The sequence below is a fragment of the Hirundo rustica genome, chromosome 3 (genome assembly GCF_015227805.2).
Source record: "Hirundo rustica isolate bHirRus1 chromosome 3, bHirRus1.pri.v3, whole genome shotgun sequence".
Taxonomy (NCBI): domain Eukaryota; kingdom Metazoa; phylum Chordata; class Aves; order Passeriformes; family Hirundinidae; genus Hirundo; species Hirundo rustica.
The window spans coordinates 33439732-33466843 of NC_053452.1; the positions used below are offsets into that span (position 1 = coordinate 33439732).

Consider the following 27112-nt stretch of genomic DNA (forward strand, 5'->3'; position numbering starts at 1 on the left):
ACAGTGATCTTACATAATAACTTAGCATCTCAGGTCTCCTAGTGCTAAGTTTTGAGAAAGCCCCAAGTATCTCAGAGCAGCAGGGAAAATGTGAGCTCCTGGCACATATTTTTCAATTTCACAGCCGGGAAGTAAGTCCTCCAAAGATCTCCTATGATAATAGGATTCTGCAATTCACCCAGTAAAACAAAGGGACAAAACATCAGGCTTAAACTATAGCATGTCTCAAAGCAGATCTTGTTACTTGCTGGAATGCAAACTTGTCCTGAAAAAATACAGAGGGAAAATATGCAATAACAAATGGCAAAAAAACTGTAGCTTAATGAGAATATTCACAAATGTCATCACTTCATTGCAGCAACAGTTTTTCCAATATTCTGGGAATATAACCTTACCTATATTAACCAGTAATTGTTAAAATTCTTTATCCAAGCAAATCCAAGAATTAACAAAATCTATCTAACACAATAAAAGCAAGATGCAAATTCTGCAAAAGGTACTGGCAGAGTTTCGGAGATAGCCTGAGTCCACGCCTTGGTCTTCTTGGCAAGGGCTGATTTTGTAGAAAGCAAAGTACTCTCTTCTGGCAGGTCACACATATTTCCCTGTGACAACAGCTCATGACTCGGAGTTCACCTGCTCATCACCATAGCTGCAACACAGCTCAAACACAAGCTAGCTTTAGTGATCAGGAACTGGTCTTGTGCACTCTCCCTTCTCCTGCCCCAAAGCAGATGAATACTTTTTGTAGCACAGATGAACCGTACTAGATGTGAACATAATGTCTTTAGAATTAAGTATCAAGATGATTCTTTAAAACCACAGAAGTCAATTTTCTTTCTGGATATGTGCAATACTTTCAAGAAATTAATATAAAAACTGGTCAGAAAAAATAATGGCAACAGGAACCATTTTTTCTGAATAAGAAGGAAGACAATGGCTTCCTAGCGCCCTCCCCCACACCCACAACCCTCACCTTATATTCTTATGTGTTTTTCATAAACTCGAAAGTTCTTGATTAAGAAAAAAGCTTTTTCCAGTTGTATCTCATTTAGATGCTTTTCAAAGTCGAAAATATCTGGACATTATACCTCCTTTACTTTTAAATTGTTTCATAGCGTAAGATCATGTAGCAGTTCTACAATACTGTAATTACCCAGTAGTTAATGACCACAGAGCTAGTTCTTCATCCAAATCATTACTGAAGATACTGACATAAATGGAAAAATTCATAATTTGAGATTTCTAATAGATATGTTCACTCAGTTTTACAGCAAATTATGTATATTAGAATTGGAAAATCTGAAGAATCCTATCTAGTTTTAAAATTCTTTGTTTACAAATTTTCCCCAGTCATCTTACTGCTCAAGTCTCAGTGAAAGGGATATACAGGAATTACTGATACCATTGACAAAATTAACAGAAAACCAACAAATAATTAGTAAGAATTCTAGCTGTAATTCCTATTCATTAATGATGGTACTTGAGAAGTAAAATTATTTCAGTAACTCGTTTTCTACTCTTTCAGATCCTAACAGTAGTCAGGGATGTAATCTAGAAACATATTTTAAAAAGATCATGATGTGAATGCAGTTAATTTTCAATGTAGGCAATCTGTATAAAAGCAACAGCAATAAAACCCAATGACAAGAAAGACAAAAGAGAATTAAAAGATGAACAGTTAAAAAAAAAAAATACAAACAAAGCAGAGCAATGGTAAGGAACAAGGGGCTACTCTGTACAGGGCATTAAAGAAGGATGATGGCAAAATAAACAAGGAACAAATTATTTAATTTGAAATAAGGTATAAGGTATTTCACATTGTAAAGTGATGGGAATGTAAATTATGATAGCAATTGTGTTTCATAACCTTTTAGGGGAAGGGAAGATGATAAGCATATTTGTTTGTCATAGAAGTCAAAAGTAGATTTCAGAAACTGAGCTGTGAACCAAGAGAGTCAGACCAGAAAAACCAAATATTAAAAAAAAAAAAAAAAAAAAAAAAGGGGAAGAAGTATCATTTTGGAAATACAAAGAGGATTTCAGGATTTGAGCACAGTTTGGGTATACTAAGAAAGAAGAAATTGTAACTAAACCACACTCAGAGGATGATTGATTGACGGCAAGAGAGGATTCCAGAAAGCAAGGAAACGGAAGAGGCATCAGATCGTCACAGCAGATCATCTCGGTAACGCTGCATTTGGTGTTCAGACTGAGCTCCCGACAATTCTCCCACAGAAGGTAGTTCAGGCATTCATAATATACAGTAAATTGGTCTTTAGAAGTCAGTTATTGATCATAGAGAAAAGACAAAAGACAAACATTTTTTCCCACCTTTCACAAAGTGAGATACGAGTACAACACCTCAGCTCACTTTGTGGTTAGCTACTCCATAAACTATGTTTAACCAAGCTGCTTCTGAAAAGTTTTATTTTAATACTTTTTGCTTGTTCTTGGCAGTTATCCCGGCCATCCCAGGCAAACAGACTGTGTTCTGTGCAGGGCATATCTCATGAATAGCCATGGATTTTCACAGAAGCTGTTTACGTCATTTTAACGTTATATCAAAGTTATAGAATCAGATGCAAGATGCTCTGGTATAAAAAAAGCCACAAAAGCAAATGAAAAGGATCAACGTGCCAAGTCTGAGAGCTTACCAGACACCAGTTACATATTTACATGCATACATATTTTGTCCTGTTTGCTACTGTGAAGAATTCATTTTCTTTAGGATTCCAAACTAAAAAGGCAACAACAAGTTTAGAGGCTGTAAAACTCCTTTCCTCGTAAGAAGAAAAGATTATAAACATCCTCTGAACTCTTGACAAAATTTATAAGCTCAGATGATTGGACAGGCTTCAAGTGGTCTACTGATTTTTCAGCACTGTACTCATAAAATAGTCATTCTGCAAACAAGACACTCTGTGGGGCTCAAGGCATTTCTCTCAAAGAAACTGCTGAAGCACTGGTAAAAGCAATTAAACCCAGAGAGTGTAAGAGACAGGAAGCCTGAAAGTGATTTTATGAAAATAGATACATCTACATTAGTTCCTTAAACAGTCATTGAAACAAACTTTTTTTTTTTCCTCTTAACTTACTCCCTGTCCATCAATTCTTTCCAGGTAGTTTTTCCATTCATAATACTGAAAAAATTGCCGAAAGCAGTTCCATAACATGTATATTAACTCCACAACCAAAGGAATTATAACAATGACAATCAGCAAGATTATTGATAAATTTTCAACAGAGAAGACAAGATCTGGTATACAAATTTATGAGCACTTAAAGCAACAACAATAAATCATACAAAAGTAAACAGTCCTTCAAAAACACATTAGCCAATATTATAATGTGATATGAACAGATAAACTCTGGGAGTAAAAAGAAAAAGGAGATTCCATTTTATAACAACCATAATTCAGAATAGAGTCCCATTCATACTCATACTCATACTCAAAAAAAAAAAAAAAAAGTCAAACCAAACAAATAAGTACATCATTAGCATAAAGATCTAGAAAATAAAATTGGAAAATGTGTTTGCTACAGTGAATAGCAATACAGTTTTCCTTCTATAACTACTACTCCAAAATTTTAAAGAGGAAACAAGAATCTCTCTCAAGATTTTGTCAATAGAGTAAGATTTTATGTATACTCATTGCACAGTATATAATCAAATAAAATTCAAGGTGATAGACTGCACATTAAAAACAAGATGATTACTATTAGGGCCTGCCTATCTAAATAAATAAAGACTTTAAAACATCTAAAGTATGGAGACTGCATTGAAGACAAAATCATTACATGGTCACAGTAAGTCTTTTTGAAGGTGGGAGAAGGATGGACTGAGATTTGATTTTGATACATTTTTTTCAAGTCTTCTGTTTGGGAATCAGTATGAATCAGTCAAATTTGCTATTTAAATTTACTTTGCTGATGAAAAAACCAATTATATTTTAGGGAATTTAAATTAAAATAACATAAATCAAGTAAAAAATTTGGGGACCAAAGAAAATTTTAAGCCAAATGTTTCCATGTGCATATGAGCTGCTATAACATTCCAGATTTCCTGGTTATCTCACGGGACTTGAAACACTCATCTAGCCTCAATTCTACTCCATCTCTTCCCTTCCCACACATGCATAGAGGAGCTTACATCTGCTGTAGTAAGTTCTACAAAATCTTTCCATTTTTAAATATCCTAAAATGAAAATGGCTGAAGAAGAAAGACAGCAAAAAAACCTAGACAAAACAAAGAGAAAAACAGCCCTCAAGAAAACCCCCGAAGAACTTCCAAAAAAACCTGAGTCGCTTCTTATTTACTGCAATAGCCTCAACATCTTTAATATTCTGAACACATGCAGAATTATTTGCACATTCATTTATTAATATTTATTACTGCCAGTACTTTGCTTTATTGAAAAGGGAAAGCCATTAGCATAATAATTTGGTCTCTTTATATCCACAAAAAAGGAAGATGAACTGCAGAAGCATCATTTTGAATTCTTTCATCCACTGACAGACTTACCTTTTCTGTGGCCTATGAAGATTTTTAATGTGACATGACTGCCGAAAACAACTTTCTTCTAATAAATTTGATTTATTTAAGAAACATAAAATGGATAGAAAATTTACAACTCAGAGATAAAAAGAAAGCAATTGCTAAGTGTTAACAGAAGAAAGCACTGAACCCACCTAAAGAGGGCTACATGTAAAGGAAAAACAAATCCTACAACTGTGCCCCATTTATTAATGTATTTTATATGGTAAACCTAACACTGAAAACATGTTCCAAATTAAATCAAGATCCTGAATTTGTTTTATTTTGTACTTAGATACAGCAAAAAAATCCCTTATTATGCTAGAAAAAGTTGTGTCTTTCTGATGCTATTTGTGTAGAGGATATTTTATGCCACATATGTTCAAGGTGGGCTTTGTGGTGTATAAGAGCAGCTTGCTTTCTTGACACATTGATTAAATTGCTTTCAGTGGCAATTTTAAAGACAGCTCTACAAATATAAAAAGAGATCCATCATCTATTTTTTCCTCATGCTATTAATATTTATTTTATAAACCTTAGCCTACTAACCAATTCATACTTCTCTATGAATTTAAGCGACATTTGAACACTTGAACACAGAAATATCATTGGCCAATGAAAGGACTTTTAGAAAGCAAAGTTCACTGTTATTTTTCAAGTATTCTCTATTAATAAAGAACATTAAGACACAACCATAAATTTCTACTTGCATCTTCTTTTATCATTTACAATTGAAAACTATGTGCGTATGTACTCTATTTTTTCATCTTAAAACAAAATATTTTTTTCTTTTTAATTCTTTGAAAGCAAATTTGAAAGTTGTATAAGACACAAGCCACAATGTATCTGAAAACTTCCATTTTAGGTAAGTAGCAGACATTCACCCCAAGAGAGGGTGAATGTCTGCAGATATGTGATTTCCCCTCTCTGTTAGGAAAAAGAATCAAAATGAAAAAGCTTTCCTCCATTACTTATGAAATATTTTCCTTTCTTTCTGATCATGCATTTTTCTCACATTCTCTTCTCAAAAGTCAGGCTTTAAAATGGTTGAGAAATAAAGGTTCTGTCATTTGCTGTTCTACTCCTTTTCTGCTACAGTGACAATGCATTTTTCTTAAAGGCTGAAAGAGCGCCAGAGGAAGAACTGGATCCTTAGCAATCTCAATGAAATAAAGACGCTGAATAAGCAGAACAGCATCGTTTCTGGCTTTTAAAAATCATTCTACACAAGCAACTATTCTTCTTGAGACTATTTCCTTGAATCTTTAGTAAAAGGCTACGCTAAGCAAAACCAGTACTTTTGAAGGAAGTAATACAGCTCAACATCAAGATTTTTACTCCCCTTTTCTCAGAATTACATAGAGATGGGTGTTTTCTTTTTTTTTTTTGTTCTGAGAAGTTTAACTATGACTCCTGCATGTTTCTCTCGCATTCTTAATGCAAAGAAGCATTAATAATCCCAGCCTGATTTTTTTACAAGTTAATACTACTCCTGCATTTGTGGTTTGCTCTTACGTTCCTTTCCAGAGAAAAGAGAAGTAACGCTAAGGCTAAGGCTGAGTCACACTTAGGAGTACTCTTTGGATATTTTGGTCATTCTCATCCTTTCCTCCAATAAAAGGGAAAAAATACCCAAACCCAGAAGTACTCTATTCCAATGAAAATTCTTCAGGTAAATCACACACAGATTTTAGCATCATTCTAATGTAAATTGCTACTGGCAAGAATGCATTATATTGTGCAAATGTTTTAGAAAGAGATCCCCTTGCTATTTGTAGTGCATTTTCATCCCAATCCTAGCAAATTAAACCCTTGAATTTCAATTAAACTTTTGACCCAAGAGACACCTTAAATCAGACTCAATTGAGCAGGCATAGTAAGTACTCAGAAAAAGGACAGACTTGCCAACAATGTAAGAGTGGTTATACTGAAATAATTGATAAGACGTATACCAATAATTCTCTTAAATCCTCAATAAAGAAGCACAGGAGTCAACAGGCTAACAAAAGTCCTTGTCTTATACCTCACTTATCCCCTTTTGGCACAGTAAGATTATCCAAAGCATTAGCAATTTAAAATAGGAGGAAAGCAAAGCTGATCTCAGCTGGAGGACAAACTTTGGCTTCCATTTGGTTTAGATTTTCTTCATTGTCTGTTTTTCTGCATTTCATAAAAATATTATCGGACTACTTCATATTACCAAATCAAGTAAGAATTGCATAGCAGGCGTCTTTGAACTGGGTGTAAAATACAGTGTTCATAAGATTTCAACACAGATACTAAGTGAAATGATACAGAAGACCTTGAAGAAAAAAATCTCTGCTTTACTTCATAGTAAATCTTTAATACCTAGTGGTGACAGCTTTAAAGTTAGCAGTAAGGGAAATTTATGACACCCAAAAGCTTTTATATAACACTAAGATTATTAAGCAGTACTTTACTATCATCCTTAAGGTTTCCATTCACTTCCTGTTCCTGAATCATGACTTTAGATAACCTGAACGGATACTGAAGGCCACAAAAAATTTGAAATTTTATCAACACTCTCAGGCACATGGTGTGATTCTTGGAGTGTCCTGTGTAGGGCCAAGGGTTTGACTCAATGATCCTAAGGGGTCCCTTCCAACTAAGCATATTCTATGATCAGACAGTACTAACATTTTTATCAAGTACATAAATTGTCTATTTTCAAATGTTATTACTTTGTGTGGTTTCCAAACAAGCCCTGTTGAACTACTGTATTTAGCTAAAATTGAACTTACAAATTTTCTGATGCAATGTAGTTGAAGATTTATAATTTAAGAATAAAGTGTAGAAGTGTAGTTCCTTCATATTTACTTGCCTCATCTGGAATGCTTTTAGTTCCCAGCTGTTTTTTGAATATAGATGCAAAGAAGTCAAAATTTTCTTTTCAGAATGCATAAGAGGTGAAACTATTATCTTTATTATTTTAGTGAAGGTGACATCCTTTACTTTAATACCTGTCTCCAAATGTTCCATAAACACCCTTTTTAAAAGAAAACCCTCAATATTAAAATGTCTCATTTCCCCACTACTTCAGAATTTTTTTACAAAATCAAACCAGTGAAGCTAGCTTGTCTTACAAAGTGTGTTTTCAACACTGGCCAAAATTAATTCTAAATTCATTAATGTATTTGTTCAGCTCCAAAAAGTTTTAGACATGCAAATGAATCCTTAAATAATTCTAAAACAAGTAAATGATGAATTTCCTGTTAAATTAGCAAAACCCTAGCCTAGAATTGGATGCAGGCATTCTACCATGATCTAAGAAAACACAACAAAACCATAAAAAAATCAATTTCAAGTCATGTTAAGCGAAGTGATTAAACATAGCTTCTACTACCAGTATTTTCCTGTTGAATCCAAAGAACGGTTATTTAATACAGTTTTTAAATCACAAATACAATTTGTATTGCTATTGATATTTCTATTGGTACCAAAAAGCAAACTAGGAAATTTACATTGCTATCATATAAACACTTGGAAAATCAAAGCATTTTTATACTTACTCTTTATAGCTGACACTGAAATTTAAGTTATTGTTACTGAATATACTTTTTAAATAAGTATAGAAAACACTTGCAATCCATATCTATATGATCATTTTGATGGAACCAATTTACTTAATGAAAACTATAGACAAGAGGCTTTCAAGAACTAATGAGTATTTTTATTAGGGACATAAACCACCCTCATAAAAATACACATTAAATGATTTTTGGTGCCTTGTATTTTTACAGTACTGAAAATATTTTGAAAACACATTAAAACTACCAAACTTTAAGACAACAGCAGCAGGAAACAAGGAATAATGTTTAGCCAAATGCCTGCTGCTGCTCTTAGTACATTTCATATTTCAACATTATAGACTGGTTTAAAAACTTGTGTTATTGCAGCAGCTTTAATAAGCAGAACTGAAGTGGTAGACAGCTGCCCACACATCCCACAACACTTGTAACATCAGAATGCATTTCAGGTTTCTCACCTTGTCAATCATTTTGCGAGCTTCCATTTCTTCAGTATTGGGATTTTCCAACTCAATAGTGTAAGTACCTTTGTCACTCTGGTCATCCTCATTGTCCTTTTCAGCAGCAGCAGAAATATGTTGGCTCTTCAACTTTTTGTCCATCTCCTGGTTCTGATTAGGCCTGTGGCCCAGGCTTCCTGAACTCCTTAACAATACAGCTTGTAAGGCAGGTAATGCAGCTGAGGATTCCTCTGATTTCTGGTTCACAAGTTTGGCATGGACACCATGCACTGCTCGGTGATGTGAGGAGCTAGCTTGCACAGGTGAAGGGACCTTCTCTCCCGATGCAGGTTTCACTCTTTCAGCTCGTGCGTGAGATGTTGGAGACGGAGATTCTGCGCATAAAGCTCCTACGTTCTGAGAAAAAGAGTAAGAACGTCTCTTGCGAGGATGGTCTTCATCAAAAAACTCAATCATAAAGGCAGTCTGACTCAAACCAGCTTGCTCTTGCTGCTTTTCTGTGGAATGGGTTTTCTGATGTGACTTTTTTAGCTCTGTATGATGATGCCTTAAGTGCTCCTCAAGAGCTGCCCGTTTACTGTAATGCCGGTGTGCACCAATATTTTCTGAATCACTTTGTGTGCCATCATCGTGCTTATTCCCTACAAGCAAAGCAAAACAGTATATAGCACAGTGAATCAAAGACAGACCCCAACATAAAACACAAAAAAAGACAAGCAACAAACTAGGAAAGAAACTATTTCAAACTGGATTTCTTTGGAAACTCCAACAGCTTACTGTACCTGGCTCTGCAAATTTGGTACAGTTCCTGGAAATGCAATCAACTTGCTACAAGTCAAACAATGAAACATTTTAGAAGCTGATCAGTAACAGCAGTGCATTTGAAGTATCCTTTCCCCAATATTCTCATCTGTGAATACTTATCAGTGACATACAAAAGCCAGTATTTTACCAGCTGTACTATAGTATGTTTTTGAATTATATTAGTTTTGTTACAGAGCCAGTTGATTACAAATGACTACTGACACATTCCAGGCAGGGTTAAGAGGAAAAAGAAAACCTTAATAAAAGTCCTTCCGACAGTGGAAAGAGAGCCACAGTTCATATTGCTGGATTTCTCCCACATTTACAACAGTTTATCATGGGAAATGTCTACTAAAAATTGGACTGAATTCTTTATTACTCTTTCCAAGAAGAGCAATGAGTTTTTCCATAATTCACTCCAGTCAGCATCTGATGTGCGCATGTGAAATGGCTGTTATTACTTATTCATTCCATAAACTACTCTGAGATCTATGAATAAGGATTACATATTTCATAAATCATACATACACCTACAAATGTACTTTGCAATGATACCTGAAAATGTACCAAAGGCTGGATACTTACACATAATAAGTGTATTTACAGAGCAACCTCATGTACAAGGAAAGTGTCAATGCTCCCAAGTTTTAGCTCAGTACCTGGGAAGGAACAGTTTCATCCTCTTTGAACTCTTTTAGATCAAATTTTGATCATATATATATAGTACAATTTCTGTATTTTTGATTCTCAAGAGGTTAGCTTCTTTAAGGTTTTCTCATTTAAATAGTTAGGATTCGCAGCTACTATTCAGTTAAATAGAAATTACATATTGACTAATCTTACTTATCAGACCAATACCACTAAAAACACAGCTGAAATCCCAACATAAATTCCTGTTTTCTACCTGTTAGAATAGTGCCTACAAAAATTATGTCATGATCCATATATTTCCAAATAATATTAAAGCAATATCAACACCACAGTAAGTCATATAATCTAATGTTAGATTATAGTAGTGGGACTTCAGTACAGAATATTATAAGAAAAAGCTGAGGAGAAAAAAAAAGCTTTGATTTTTTTTTTCAAAAAAATCAAACTCTCAAAGCACCTAAGTATATTTACTATCTAAAAATACAACTAATGAATGAGAATACAAACAGGCCATAGAAGATTATAAAATTCAGATATTTATTATGGCCATATGCATCCCATAACTTACACCTCTTCCATATGAAAATTAATCAGACTTTGAGGAGTTTCTGCCAGGAAAAGCCTTATAGACAAAACCCCTTCTATTTATCAAAGTGTTATGGCTAGTACCCTAAAGAACATGCATGAATATAATACATTTACATGAAGGCCAAAGAATGTGATTTACAGTATTATCTTTATGCTAGCACATTAATCTAATTCTGCTTTCAGAATTTTATTTTTAGCTTAATTTGAAAGAGTCAGCCTTAGAAAGCAGACTTTTAATCAATAAGGCAAAGAATGTCCCACCTAGTCCCAGCTTGTTTAAGAACTAGACATGACAATGTTGCAGAGCCAAGGAAAATGAGAACTGTAGGGTTAACCTGCTGGAATTAAAAATGGAAAATAAGAGAGACTTGAAAAAGTTCATCAGAAGTTTTCATTCTGAAAGTCTGAATGGTACTGGAATCTTCATCTTAACATCAAGACTGTCTAGTTCTCTATTGTGTTAAGTAACACTCAAGAGAAAAGGACACCTGTCATGTGTAACATTTGATCTAATTTCATTTGAAATGTCACTGCAATAAATGAACATGTATGATCACCTGGAACTCCACTCAACAGCAGCACACATATGAATACAATAGTCCACAAGCTGAGGACTTGTTGAAGCTCTTCCTTTATTTCTGATTCCTGACTCAAACTGGACCCCACCAAACATGATCCATATAAGCAGAATGAGTATATGATGTACTTCTTTGCCATAAATTATTTTCTTAGAACACAAATATCCACAGAATATATGCTATTGAGAGAGTTGCTAAAAGCATAAATTGAACTTCAGAGCTTTGATTCTAAAAAAGTAATTCACGTTTTTATAGAAATTCTTGAGAAAAAGTAAGATATATAAAATTTAACTAAGGTTTGGGTTTTTTCCTTTTCTTTTTCAAGATCAGTGTTTAAATACCTGATGGTTTCAGCCACACCAGAACATCTCCAATTAGCATACTGATTATAAAATGATTCAGCATTTCATTTCTTATGCTCTTTGTGAGACTAAATTCAGCAATAACATTTCCCAGCCCAAACCCTTGCACGCGTGTGGAGTGTCCGTGATTTCATCTGAACTCTGCAACAGCTCAGCGATCCTCTGACTGCATGCTGGCAAGGAATTGCTGCTTTCAGAATTAAGCATAGCTGGAACTATTCACTTTACCTTTCAGTCTCTTCAAGTACACTGGAACGTCACTCTTAATACTTTTGGAATCCTCCTCCGTCGGCTCCCATATCATCCTTGGAGGATTGTTCTGTGCAAGCCAATCTGCTACTTTGCTCTCTGCAGCCATCATCACCGTCTGAAGCCCCGGCAGGTCCTGACCACTGGAAGAAGAAGGCTTCTTCGACTTGTGACGCTGTTCCGACGTGAATTTCGTCACGTGATCTTTGATCTTTACTTTTCCTGGAGTGTTGTCATCAAATTCAATGGTAAAGGAAGCGTGCCCCGAAGCTGCTGCGTGGGAGCTTTGGGTATCTTTTGTGGGAATTTCATGAATAGTGCTCTCTGCTACCTGTGAAGCTTGCGGGCATTCTTTAGTAGGGATTTCAAAATAACTGGGCTCCCTACAGAAAGGATAAAGTTCTTCACTTGCAGATGCAGATCGCTCCTCAGATTGCTTGGCATCGGTGCTGCATCCTATTAGGAAAAATAAAAAAAAAAACAACACATTTCACAACACTTGGGAACTTCAGGCTCTTCAAGAAGTTTCTGAACTCCTGTAAAGGCCACTTGAGTAATTCCTGGAATAAACAGTAAGATTGTGCAGTAGATTGAACACAGTAGTTCTGGAAGAATAGGGCACAGAATTACATATAAAAAGTATTAATGAAAAGGCAGTTTGAACTTCAGCTGTGAGAAGTGTAAAGTTCACTTAGAATTGTGTAAGTAAAGAAGAAGCGCAAAAGCTCACTTAGAATTTGTCAAAGTGCATGCAAAATATTTTTAGGTGTAAAGGTCAGGTGAATTATTTGAACATGGGAAACAGGTAAATCACAATCGTGAAATTGTTAAAATTATCATTATCACAATTCCAAACTATTGGAAAAAAACATCAATTCAGGGTGCTCTCAAAACAAGTGCTAATGATCTTCCATCTCCTGCAGTGGATAGAATGCATAATTTTATCCGGCCAAATTCTTCAGAAAAACAATTCACACATTAATGCAAGATAAACATTAATTCTGGCTCAACAAGTTAAACACTGCTAAGCACTGGAAAGTGTTTTGGAATGGAAACACTTTATGTTTCTACAAAAGATAAAACTAAAGAATCAAGCTAAATCCTACTGACATGTCCTCTTATTTAACTTGTTGTCATTGTTTGTAGATGAACAGAAAAAGGAACAATAGCTGAAAGCATGCAGAATGTTAGCAAGCCATGCTCTCACTGGCTAAAAAAGCAGAAGGCAGAAAAAGCACAGGGAAGTAATTCGAAGTTCCACTGTAGAGTCTAAATGAAGGCTAAAGCTTCCTGTAATTGCAGCAAAGCTACCAATATGACTTTAAGAAAGCAAATCTTCTGATTGCATTCTATGAACTACAAAGTCAGCCAAAACACCTGGTGCAGAGATGCGCTAAAGCAACAGAAGCTCGAGACCTTAGCAGCAACTTAGATTCCAGCAAAAGAATTCTGAATAGTTCCGAAGCAATTTATCATGGACCACATTAAGATGTTTAAGACAACATTTTAGGTTGCCAAGTAAAGAATTAAAACTGTAACTAATTGATTTTAGGTACTTTAAAAAAGCCACCCTACATCAGCTGAGGAAGTTAACATTTGTGTATGAAACTATTATGCAATAAGATAGCAATAGAAACATCTATACTGAAGTGAGGAATTGAAGGGGTAAACGATGCAGGATGGAATAATGCACCTCGGCTGCTCCTCACAAACACATGCTTCTTGTGACCATTTATGAAAATGCTCAAAACTAAAAAAAAAAAAAAAAAAAGGATGGCAGTGTGATACAAAGAAATAAACTATTAAAGTATTAAAGGGAAGAAATAATACCTGGAAAAGTTAAAAAAAAAAAAAAAAAAAAAAAAAGAAAGGTGTTATTGAATGGAAAATACTTCATCATTGCCATGTTTGGATACCCATTGGATAAAATTACTCCAATGCAGGCAGCAAAGCAATTTAAATTTATTTTTTCTACCAGTAGCTGTTACAAAACATGTTCAGAATTCAGACAGGTTTTTCTATTCTGTTGTTGGATCCCAAAAGTCCCCTAGCTAATGCCTTTCATTGCACTATCAGCTACCTTATGTCTTGTGGGGGAGTTTTCAGGTAGAACAACAGCATCTCACTGCTCCCCTCCCTGGGAAACAGAATGCCTTTTAACACCCTTCCTGAAAACACTAATGCCAGCAGACAAACAATACAGAATTAATCTATTTTTCTGATGCAAAGGTTATTGAAAACCTTCTCTGTTTATACAGAAACTGTACAGAAAAGAACAAAAATCACACTTTGCAGGTCCTAGATTTTAGGTACACTACAGTCACTCTCCATTTGTTTCATGCAGCTAACAAGCTGGAACGGATCAAGCTCTGGTAGGATCAAATCTAGAGCTTGGATCCTTACAATATGAAACACCAAAAAGGAGAGAAATCCACCACATAGCCAAATCATAGACAACTTTTTCTCCCTCACATGGTTCTGCTCAGAACTTAAAGTCAACAACATCATGCAATTCCTGCAGCCAATAATTAAGCCAGATATAGAGTTCAACACTCATTCAAAGAAGATAACTGGCTAATACTCAGTTTTGAGAAAGATTTCTACTTTTGGACAAGGCAGGAGCAAATCTGCTGGCCACACAAAACACAGTATTTTTCAGTAATTATGAAATAGCTGGTTTATTACCATCTTTTGAAAATAATAAGACTGTAGGCAAATTGCATCAGATGTACAGCAATGAGAGGATCTCTCATACTGGTTTGTCAGAATTGATGAAGGACTTCATAAAAAAAAATTTCTGTGTGAAACTTGTCTGCACCAAATTTAACTTTTCAATTCAACTGTTTATACTACAATAATATGCACAGTATTTGATCCCAATATTTTTGATTAAACAGACGCTAGCATATAGTTCGGATCTAAATTAAGACAGAGTTTAATCAAAAGAAGCAAGAAACTAAACTGCAACTAAATTGTAAATGTCACTAAACTAGAAAGTTTCTTAACAATTATATAAATAAAAATATCCAAAATATAAGTTTATTTTAATTACTTAAAAATCCTATTTTCACTCAGAAGTACTTGCATTTTTTAGAAAAATTAAATGCATCAGAATTGATTAGAATAAGAAATAGAAAAGCAGGAAGCAAAAAATTAATAGATCCTGATCGGAACCACCCTTCAATATTTTTCTCACAGATTCTAAATGCAAGCCCTTACAGCTTTCTAAATATTACAAAGAGTGATCTATTAAACAGCCTTACCTTCAAAATCCTATTATAAAATTTCATCTGCCAAGATGAAGGAAAATATTTATCATACTAAATACAAACACCTTTAAGAGAAAACCTTCAATCAAATACTGAAGATAGTGGCTGTCACTGCTCTATAATTTTTAAAACAGAACAAGCACAGTCTATGTATTGCAAAAATGGCAATTGCAAGTGAGTTTTGGGATAATGAAGGGGTGGGAACAGGTAGGTAGTGAATTTCAATCTCTTCAGGGACTAATGGGATTTCATAACTGGCAAGACTAAAAGGAAAGGGGGCAGAAAAAATAGCAGGATTATCTGTAAAAAGGGGGCTCTCACTCTTCAAAGATCCTGAGCAACAAGGCAACTGAGCAACTGCTTCTACAAGGCAAGTGAGGAAGCAATAATTGGTAGCTGCCACCCAGGTGTAGTGATACTATTACTGAAACAATTCTAGGAGAGGCTAGGAGGGAAACTACGGAATATCTGGGAAACCACGGGCTTAACAAAAGCAAGATTCAGAGAGATCCTTTACTAGGGTACATTCTTGTGAGGAATGACTGGGGGAGCTGGGTTTGCTTAGTCTGGAGAAGAGGAAGCTCAGGTGGGATCGCATCACTCTCTGCAACCACCTGGAAGGAGCCTGTAGGCAGGTGGGGCTGGTTCCTTCCACAGTGAGAGGACCAGAGGAAATGGCCTTCAACTGAGATAAGGGAGATTCAGATTAGACACTAGAAAGAATTTTCTTCATTTTCAGGGTGGTCAGGTATTGGAATAGATTGCCCAGGGATATGGTGGCGGAGTCATATCCCTGGAGGTGAGCAAGAGGCATCTGGATGCGGCACTAGGTGATGGTTTAGTGGTTTAGGGGTTACAGTGCTGGGTGGATGGTTCAACTGGATGATCTTGAAGGTATCTTTCAACCTCAGTGATTTCTATTCCGTTCTATTCTATTCACAGTTGACAATCAAAAATGCAACATTCACTTTGTGATGTTAGCAGAATCAATTACACTTTCTGGGACTTTCTGGGGTTTTGTAAGTCTCATTTCTCAAGCTACACACACAAGTAGTCAGAATCTCAATATTTTACTTGCTAACCTGGACAAGAAAAATCATGGGTGTCTGTGCTATTCAGATGTGCAAAAAACCTGCTTCTGTATATTGATATATCATCATGTTCAATGACAGGAAATCTCAGAAAATATTTTGTACAATCTTCAGAATTTTAATAATGCTCTTTTCTTTCCACCTTAAAAATACAATTTGAAGAATAAAACTTGTAAAAGAAAATGATCTGAAATTTACAAAGCACTTCCTGTAAAAAATGTCTGTAAATCTGAAGCAATATATTTATTTGCAGTAGGAATAAGAAACAGCCAAAATATTATATTTACATAATACCCCAAAACATTTTTAATGTTAGCTCCATATTTGGCACTGTGCAACAGTATGTGTAATAAAATAAGCTGAATTTAGTGCTTTCAAATGCTTAATACAATTTCTTTTTTTCTTTCCTCTTTCTTTTCATGTTCCTACTTTTCATTTCCCACTTACCTTTTAGGGTTTTCCTTTGCTTTGTACCTGAAGTAAACTTTTAATTTTTTATTTAAAGACAAGATTTCAATAAATACATATAATGATTCACCTAGTATTGAGTATGAAGATCTCTGTCTTTTAATGCTTTCATAACCAGTCTTAGGAAAAAAATATCAGATTTGCTCTTTCAAAATAAAAGTACAAACCAGCTCTGTATATAAATCCCCATCTCATAATAAATCATTTAACTACCTGATTTAAAGGAGTTCAAGTCAAAAAAAGACAAAACTAATCTTACTTAAATATACTGCTGTGTTGGATCTATAGAGTTCTGTAAGCTCCCCATGACATAATGTGCACATTTGCTGCTAGAGCTTTGCAAAGCTAGCCTTATACACAGCACTTGCACATGTTTCACGAAAAAACTCATAAAAATTCTAGGACAAACTCCTAGGAACTTTACTGCTAATACTGCTGATTAAGCATCACACATTACAATGTGTGTAAACTCCTGCACACACTGATTACACTGGTATTTCTCAACTGTCAGCCTGCTTTACCTGAAAATGACACTGTTTTGTAAATGCAAGGAATGTTTAATCTGACATATTCTCATGCAATGCTGGAATTAAAATTCACGCCAAGTGGAAAGAATTACTTCAGATTCCTGAAGTCTTCCTAAAAACTTATTTCTGTCTTTTCTTAGATTTCTGGTAAAGGCATTAATGACATATAATTCTATGACTACAACTAAGATCAGCAGAGAATGCAGTTTTTGCTTTCCCAGGAAGCGAGAGCATAACATATGGCAGTAATAATAATTACACACCCAATAAACCTGCCAATAACATGGACATTTAACAGCTGCAGCATAAAGTCACGCCAGAGGTGTATGCACAACTGTTCATTTTAATACAGACTAGCAGATCTACGATCATTGAATTAGAGCACTACATATATCTGAAAAATGCAGAAAGGATTTTTCTTTTAAAAGTTTTCTGCTGTTTGTAAATAATCTTCATTAGTGAATTTCTGTTGTGATAGAAATACACTAACATTGAAATAATCTTATTAACTTTAGACTGTAAAGACTAATTGTCTATAGTTGGCTTAACAGAAATAAATCGCCCACTTCACTCTCCTCATTAAACCTTACCCCCCACCTCTTAGAATTCAAGTCTTCTTTTCTATTCAGTAAATAATCATGTAATAAACTATTAAAGCATGAAACAGATTTTTAATAGGATTATTTTATTAAAATGTAATCTATCGATTTGAGTTAGCTTGAGAATTCACCTGTAACGTACTTACTTTTAGGCAGTTTATATAAAAAGCATGTCCCAGATGAGTGTTTTAAACACTTAATACAATTTACCCTACAAAAGAATAATTAACTGCACCAATCTTGAACATTTTTATTGAAGTTTGCTTATATTTTAAAAATATCCAAGCATGACAATCTTCTGAAGTTTCCAATTTTCTTTCATAAAAGTGTCTTTATGTTGATTTCCTTTATTATATTCATCTATATTATAAACCCCAAGTGCTTGAAGAAAATACATAATTCCTTGTTGAAAAGTTCACCTTTTCATAACTATAGGCCAAAGCAGCCCAAAACTTTTATGATTTTGTAATTGCATGAAAAATATTCAGAATGTCTTTTGCACACTTCTACACAGACACAGTGTTCTGAGACTGAAGAAGTGTCCATAGAAGCGAATGTCTTATATGGTTTGTCTTTTCAGACTCTCTGACAACACCAGCAAAAATTATCTACTACAGTCAAGAACCAGACTAGTAGAACATACAATTAATGTCTACTCAGAGATTAGGTGATCACGATAAATAAATCATTTGTCTAGACACAGGATTTTAATTCTACATCCTCACAAATTAAAGGGTTTTGCAAAAATGTCAGGTTTTGGATTTTTCTCAGCAGTGCCTTTCTTTCACATAACTTTTTGTTTAGTATGTGCTTTTTCAAACTGAATTCCTTTCCTGCAGATTTATGAGTCTTTCCGCTTGAGGAAATAAAAGCTATTCTTACGCTCTTGATAGATCAATACTATTCATAGGAAATACATTCATGGCTAAACAAAAGCAACAACATAAATAAAAGGGATTTCTAAAATAAATTTTAAAAAAAAAGGACAAAATGTTGTATCTGCCAAGAAGGCTTTGGGCCCACCAAATTTAGTTTTTGTAGAGTATATATATGGAAAACAAACAAATTTAAATAATTTAGAAAATATTAATCTATTTTATTTAGTCATCATTTGCCTTATGATGACTTCACTAAGCAAATCATGTAAAAATTGTCCCCATTACTGAAGTTCAGTCTAGAACAAACTTATTTTTGCCTACTACTGAAACAGATGGCATCTCCATGATTAGTTTGAGTGAAAGTTGGAATCTTATTTTTCTTGTAACTCAGGAACTAAGATAGAAGCACTGATCATTCGCTGAAAAATCTCTCGATAAAATAAATACAAGAGCAGGTAAACCATTTGATTCAATTTGATTCTTCTGAAAAAGCAATTAAAAATTATAAAAAATAAGAACAGGCACACTACTAAATATAAGCTCGCATCTTGCATCACACCTTATTAATGGCATGGAATTGCATTGAAAATACAGACTTCAGCATATTACTTTTCAATAATCCTATATTTAATGAGGGAAAACTAATTTAAATGTTTTAATCTGGTGTCTTTATACTAGTCCAAATCTTAATAGACTTACACTACTGTCTGAATGATGACAACTTTAGAATAAAATGAAAAAGGTCATTAAAAAGGCTATGGTAAAAAGTTAATTCCAAAGACCTTGCTTTCACTACACTGAAGTATTGCTTTAGTTGGATTTACACATTTTTAGACTTCACTCCAGCTCCTGCAAAATATGATTCATGTTAACCAAGGCAAGTACTATGACAGGAAAAGATAAATTCTGACCTCAATTAAAGTACTTTAAAAAACTGCAAAATTAAAACTGTTGGACCTTAAATGTGTATCTAAAGAGCCAAACAAACATGGTTGAATTTTGTCCTAACTTGAATAAGTTTTGAGTTACTGTCTCTATTAGAATAGCAGTCACTTTATTTATGTGCCTGACGATAGATATAAAAGCCTAATTATAGGTACCGAGATTGAAGTTCTGGCAATACATACTGTGTCTAGACAAGCTAACTAATAAAAAGGTCTGTATTACTGGGGCATAAACATTACCAGTTTAACTTTAGACTACACAAATTTTTACTTCAAGAACTATAACATGCAATTCCCACTAATACAACATTATTGAATTACAGAAGAGAACGTTAATACAGATAACCTTATATAGCTAAAAGTCAGACACGAATATATTATCCACCATTTATTTTCAGAAATTATTTCAATAAAATATTCCTATGCATATAAAATGACAGATACGGATTGAACTGAAAAAAAAGACACAGTGGTTCAGGTAATGTTACTTGCTATACTTACTGATAGAAAATTGTGTTATATACTAGAAAACTTATACATTATATGTGAAACTGATCTCCGTAAATGCATAGTTTCTCACAAAAATATATTCTCCAACTACCTTATCTTTTAATAGGCTTTCATCTATGCAAACCGTGAACTTCCAAACATTAGTATCTGTTTTGTTCCCTAGTTGAGAATACATGCAGTTCAGTCAAGAGAAAAAAAACAAAAACAAAACCCAAACCAAATGAAAACAACAACAACAAACCCAAAACAAACAACAAACCCACCAAAACCAAAAGCAAACAAACAAAAAAGACAACACACTTACCTGAAGCCCCTGTCTCAGGCATTTTTTCTTCACGCTTGCTATCTGGCTTACAACCATCTTTTTCATCAGGTTCATCTTCACCCCACCAGGCTGGCTGTCCATACAACGGTGTCCCACGAGGCATGGCAGAAGTATCTATAAAGTCAGCCCAAAGCAGAGGAAATAACTTTTCTGTTTAGCTGTGATATTTAGGTTAAAATCACATGAAAGTAAAGTAATTTGCTTGGATCGTTTCTCCTGGAAGCTGAAGTGAAATGGTTGCATGCATTTGCCTAAATACAAAACAAACTTGGAGGCCAGACAACTGATCTGGGTTCTAAATATAAAAGCTTACTAATGACCTGATCAAAATTTCTGGCACAAATGTTTATGCAAAGGCAGCTGGCATCTCGCATTGTTACCCTGATATATCTGTAAATATTATTTCTTGTTTCAGTGTGAAGTCATCAAGATAGCAGTACATTCCTAAAAGCTGTTCGCTGCTATTTCTGTGAGAAGATTCTCATTCTTACCCACACTGACCTTTCAATGAAATCTGAACTCACTGCATGAAAAACTGATCAAATTTTGCAATGTTGCCAAGGTTCCAAATTGCTGACGGCTACTACAGAGTGCTGAAAGTTACCTTGTGTGTAAAACATTACTGAGCACAATCAATTTTACAGGCTGGGGTTTTTTTAAAGGTATTAGTTAAATTATAGTGCAACTAAAAGGGCTATACACATGGTTAAATATATTTAAATGCAAAAATTATGTAAGAAAAAACCCACTGATATAATTAAGATTTCTAATTTGATGGTAAATTGGCTGGGTTAGGTTTGATCTGACCTTTTGGAAGAACACCTCACCCTACAGAGATTTAGTTATTCTAGTGTCATACAGATGTTCTGAATATATTTTAAAGAGCCTTTATATAAAAAAAAATCATCTGTTAAAATATATCTTAGGAGCTTGTCTGTTACTTTACCCATTAGGAATACCAACTTTTTTTCAGTATTTTATACACTTGTATTTCAAAGATGATTTCATAGCCATGTCAAAGGTTTCAACATGATGTTAAGTACCTCCTTTTTACAGAGCAGCATGCCGTATTTTTAGAAAACTTGATGGTTATACAGAGAATTCATGGATGCTCCATCCCAGAAGTGTTACAGAACACGCTGGATGAGGCTTTGAGCAACCTGGTCTGGTGGAATGTGTTCCTGGCCATGGCAAGGGGGTGCAACCTAAATGTGATGTTTAAGCTCTGTTCCAACCCAAACCATTCCATAATTCTGTTCCTATGCACTGAATTAGCAATAGTGAACAGATATGCATTTATACAGCAACAGTGTGAGAATCATTCCCCAAAAACCTTCTGAGAGTTGCAATCAAATATAAATCCCTATCCTTGACTGTTATTTTTGGAAGAGTGAAAAAAAAATTGAAGAGGAGGATAACCCCCCCCACTTTGCTACTTTATGTACCCTTAATAAGATGCTGGATTAGACAACAGAACAAACAGGTTAATTAAGTATACCACAGAATCCTCTACATGGGGAAGAGAATTCTTTGAAGTGAGTCTTCCAGAAGAATAGATGAAAACGTAAACAAAACTGTAGAGCTTTGACCTAAGGAAATCAGACCTAGACAGTTCCATATTAAGGCAACAACAATACCTGATCCCTTTCTTATTCTTTTGGTCATCTCCACTACACTTTAGCAAGGCTCATGCTGAAGTTCATCAGCGAATCAGAGAATGGTTTGTGTTGGAAGGGACCTGCCACGGGCAGGAACACCTTTTGCCAAGACCAGTTTGCTCAAAGCCTTGAACACTTCCAGGAATGGGACATTCACCAACTCTCTAACAACCTGTTCAAATGGCTCACTACTCTCACAGTGAAAAATTTCTTCCTAACATTTGATCAAACTCTCTCCTCTCTCGTTTAAAACCATTGCACCTGGTCTTTTATCACTATCTGCCTGTGTAAAACACACATTGCCTCTTTTTACAGCAGCTCCCTTCAGGTACTGAAAGGCTGCTGTGAGGTCTCCCTGGAGCCTTTTCTTCTCTAGGCTGAACAACTCCATCTTGCAGCCAGTCTGCTCCAACCCTCTGCCCATCTTTTTGGCCCTCCTCTGGCCTCATTCCAAAAGGTCCAAAGCCTTCCCACACCGGGGCCCAGAGCTGGGTGCAGTACAACCCACGCGACGTCGAGACAACCACAGCAGAGCCACCATGACACATTAACTAAATATGAACCATGGTGTAGAAACAAGCCTGAAACTACAGTCTCTACAAATCTTTAAACCACAATAGAACTCTTAGGTTATATCCTGACACATCAAACAATGAATGCTAGGAAGTACAAAACAAACAAATAAAACTCCCAGCCATATAAAAAGGGAAAAAACCCCAAACCAACCAAAGGAAAAACAGTGCACTTGGTAATGGTGATGGTAAAAAGTACAAACTGTTTCTGAACAAATACTTTCACTTAAACTCCAAAAATAGCAATTTCCTGCCAAAAATGCTGCAAGTTTGTGATTTGGACAAAGAGACATGCAAAAATCTTAAAAATGCCAATTAAATCTCTCTTTAAAAGTTTCTTAACGTGTGGATGTTACTGTAAAAAAGACAGAAAATTATTATTATTATTATTATTATTATTATTATTATTATTATTAACACCTAAACTATGTTTAAATGCTCCTATGTATGAAATTTTTACTGTCTATAGAATTTCACAATCATCCTACTGAAGCAAATTAATGTCCTTTCCAAGCTTTTGTGCTTCTGCAAAAACAAAATGAACCTTACCCATTGATTTTTCTTCAGATTTCAGTGCTTCTGTAGTTTTGTGGTGCACTTCAGGTGTGGAGTCTGTTACCTTGGACTCTGAACTTTTGGAGCTGCTTTGTTTCGATCCTTCTGCCTCTGAAGATTTTTGGGATAACTGGAGTTGGCTTGTGAATTTTTCATGCTATATGACATTAAATAGAGAAAAAAACACAAACCCTCAAAGAGTGGGAAAAGATTATATGTTATAATAACTATACAATGACAAAAACCCATCCAGGAACTGCACATTGTTACCTTAAGTGCTTCTTCGGGGACTCTCATCTCTCCCCTGACCACAGTAAAAAGATTAGTATGTAGGAAATGATAAGGAAAATACTGAAAAAACTCTGAATTCACAAGAGAATTTTACACAAAAGCAACAATTGTGCAGCCTATTATGCCACTAGAATGGGGACAGCTTTTAAAATATGTCAACTGTTACGATATCGTGCACTTTGAAACTCATCAATGCAAATGAAATTATTTACTATTTGTAAACAGAACACTGAATGGATACCTTAGTGTTTCAATAATACATGTGATCATTTTCATTCAGTAGTTTGTAATCTTATCTGCTGGTATACAACTCCATATGACACAGATATTTGTGTATTTGCCTCAAAGATAAGTAGTACTTTTTAGCAACACAGAAGATACACATTTTGTTCTAAACAGTAATTGAAAGTTGAGGTTTCTTGCAGTGAGAGACAATGAAATGTACTTTATCAGTAGTTCAGACCAAGGCAGAATATCCTAAACCCTGAGATTTTCTCTAATATAGGTAATTTTGTAGCAATGAGAGCACTTAACACAACCATACTTCTAACAAGACAAGTGTGTCCCGACACTGCATTTTTATGGCAAGGATATCATATCCAAATCTCAATTTATCTTCTAACTTCAGAGTGATGTATATCTGTTCTGGAATCCTCACATCATTCACAAATGTCTGCAGAAACAAATGAGGACAGAAGGAAACACCATTAAATTCCAAGCCAATAAAATTAAACCATTTAAATAATTTTCTAAGAAAGTCTTCAGCGCCACAAATTTTCTGCTGGTGATTCACAAGGAAACCGTAAGCTCAAATTGCCAGCTGCTTAACTATGGCAAAAGGAAGGTTAAACACCAGTTGATAACTAAGTTGCACAGTGTAGGAAAAGGGTAAAAAGCAAGCCTGTCATTTCTTCTAAGGGCAGCTAACAAGCAATTTTGTAAGTTCCCATATGAAGCTGTTTTGAGAATGAGGAGCTCCTTTAACACAACAATCCGTTCTGAGGGTGAAAAATAAGTGCACCTGTAATAACAAGCGATTTGTCCCATGAGAATCAGTAAAGAAAATATGTAAATAATCTGAGGATATATTTGATGGACAAGTAAAATACCTTTTACTAACCAACAGAATAATTCACAAGAAAGCTATTATCCAATTAGAAGTTGTCCTCAAGGTTTGTAAAAACTTCAAAAAAGACAGCATGTGGCCATAACAAAGAGATCTGAAGAGATTCTATCGTGCCACTCTATATGTCATGTCTGCCCTAACAATGATAGCACATTGGCCTTGAAAAACTCCTTGCACGTTTAATCTTGTTAGCAATATTCCTGGAAGTGTTGCTTAACATTCCCTTGAATTAGCACCTCCACTTACTATTTTTCTTGTGATTTTCTTTTTCAATCCAAATTAACTGCCAGAACTGATTTATCATCCTATTTGTACAGCATTTAGCATTAGATATGGGAGTTTTGAGGCAGCTTATTTCTAATCATTGTCAAAGAACTTAAGGACAACATGGACTAAGTTAGTGCATCTAAGTAACACCAAAAATCAGTGGTAAGAATTCAGCATATTGCAACCCTACAGGATCATCCTACTTCTAACTCAACACCTCTACAACATGTACACGTTTCTAAAGAAAGAAACAGTTGAAATATGACATTTTATAAGCACTCTGAAATTGAAAAAACCTGAATAATTAAATAAGTCAAAAGTCCAAATATTTCAATGGTTGTGTTTCTCATGAGCCTAGTATTAAATGAACTGGTTAGAGAGAAACAATCTCCCTCCCCCAAATAGTAAGAGGATCTTCCATTTAATTTTCTTTTTCTAATAGAAAAGAATGTTTGTTTCATTATTTAAATAATTGTTTACCTACTTTGTAGAAAGCGTCTTCCAAGGGGAACGAGAATAAAAAGTACAACTGTTTACTGGTTTGTACACATCAAACTTTCAGTAATGTTTCAGGCATATTTATCTCACCTCAACATTTTGCGAGTACAGGGCAAAAACCTCTGTGAAGGCAATCCTCAAGGCACTCCGAATTTCAGTGAACAGACAGAATTTAGGCCACCTTGCAGACATGCATGTATGTATGTATGTACACATTTTTCCTCCCAGCTCTGAAATTCATGTGCACGCACAGCACACCCAATGCAGAGAACTCCAAAGGCTGTGTGTGCAGTCTACTCCCAGCCTCATGGTCGTGACCGAAGTGATGGCATAAAACAACCAAGTCTTAGTTACTTTGCCACTGGAGCTTTAAAATCTCATCACATGCTTTGGGATGCAAGACAAAGCTAGCTTGAAAAGGCGAGTTACTATGTAAATAAGGAATCCTCTGCCCCTTTAAATCATTGCATTCACATGGTTTCTAAAGTTTATTCTCTAAATAGTGAGAGTCAACTGTTTTTAAGCCTTCATAAAAGTTTGCTAAGCTTTTCACAATCCAGTCCTGAAACATCATTGTGAAAGGGCTTTGCTATCCTGTAAATACTCCTGAGAAGAACGTTATTCAACAGGGCCATACTTCTTCTGGTATGTTTCTGAGTTTACAAGTCAAAGGAGAAAGTACAGTTGAATTCTACTGATACTAGGGAAATAATAATTACATACTAGCAACTGCACACATTTCCTTCAGAAAAGATAAATTCCTTCATCTTTTTTATAAGGAAAAAAAAGAAAAACGGGACTGTCCAGAATGAGTCACAACAGACTATCAGAAATAAAATTTTATTTCATGTAAAACTGATTAAAATTTACTTTTGCCTTTTTTTTTTTTCCAAATTTAGATGTCCAGGATAAAGACTCCTAGATTTCTAAGTCCAGGAAAAAGATTTCTGTAATCTTTTCACTGAACTGGATGTGAATCCACCATACATATAAGAATATTCAAGCACTAGGGCATCTGGTACAATTACAGTTCATCTTGTGAAATTATAACACACATAACACTCAAAACCAAAATACTGATTATTAGCCACCTCCCCTTAAACTCTGAACTACTGAGTGGTTAAAGTGCATTACATCAGGAATGGAGTAGTCCTTTATACTAAGAAAAGTATGTATCTGTTCTCAAAAGAGATGGGACCAACTGGAGACATGCAAAATAAATCTTTTGATGAAGTATGGAAAATAAGAAAAGGTAGAAGCTGAAACACTAGAAGAGGCACTTGGCTGCTAGGGAGGTGTTCTCAGTGGAAACAGCAGCTAGACTAGAAGAATTATTACCTAGTTCACCATATGGTACTGAGGCACTCTTCTGCCACACAAGTAAGTATGGTGTTACAAAAATAATGTGTTCTCTCCATTAACCTGAAACCAGGTAAGCAGAGGTATGAAAGAAAGGCACAATGGGAAACTGATAGTAAGGAAAACACTGTGAAGACAAAGAGTAAGGACTGAACTCCTGAGACTTAATATTCCTTGTCCCAAAACAGTGGGAAAAAAGAGTTCCTTTGATGTCTCTGAGTAAACAGCTCTGGAGCAACTGAAGCTTCACCTCAAACTTGAGCATGAATTAGATGAAGTGAAGCAAATCACTGAAAGCTCTTTATCAGAGGCAAAAAAAGGAGTTGAATGAAGGCCTTTTAACATATATCTCTCTATTAAATTCCAGTTTTGTGACAAGGCAATGAAAATCTGAAGG

General features: G+C 35.0%; 1 protein-coding gene across 2 annotated transcripts in view; it reads right to left on the reverse strand.

The window, feature by feature from the left end:
• The window catches only part of CEP170 (centrosomal protein 170), a 91919-nt gene that overhangs the window by 34009 nt on the left and 30798 nt on the right, over window positions 1–27112 (reverse strand). For both annotated transcript variants that reach the window (XM_058419643.1, XM_058419644.1), the window contains exons 4-9: window positions 24057–24138; window positions 23445–23500; window positions 23169–23331; window positions 20369–20503; window positions 11758–12234; window positions 8544–9187 (exon numbers count right to left, since the gene is read on the reverse strand). In XM_058419643.1, coding sequence (XP_058275626.1) covers window positions 8544–9187; window positions 11758–12234; window positions 20369–20503; window positions 23169–23331; window positions 23445–23500; window positions 24057–24138 — 1557 coding nt within the window. The remainder of the gene's footprint in view (window positions 1–8543; window positions 9188–11757; window positions 12235–20368; window positions 20504–23168; window positions 23332–23444; window positions 23501–24056; window positions 24139–27112) is intronic.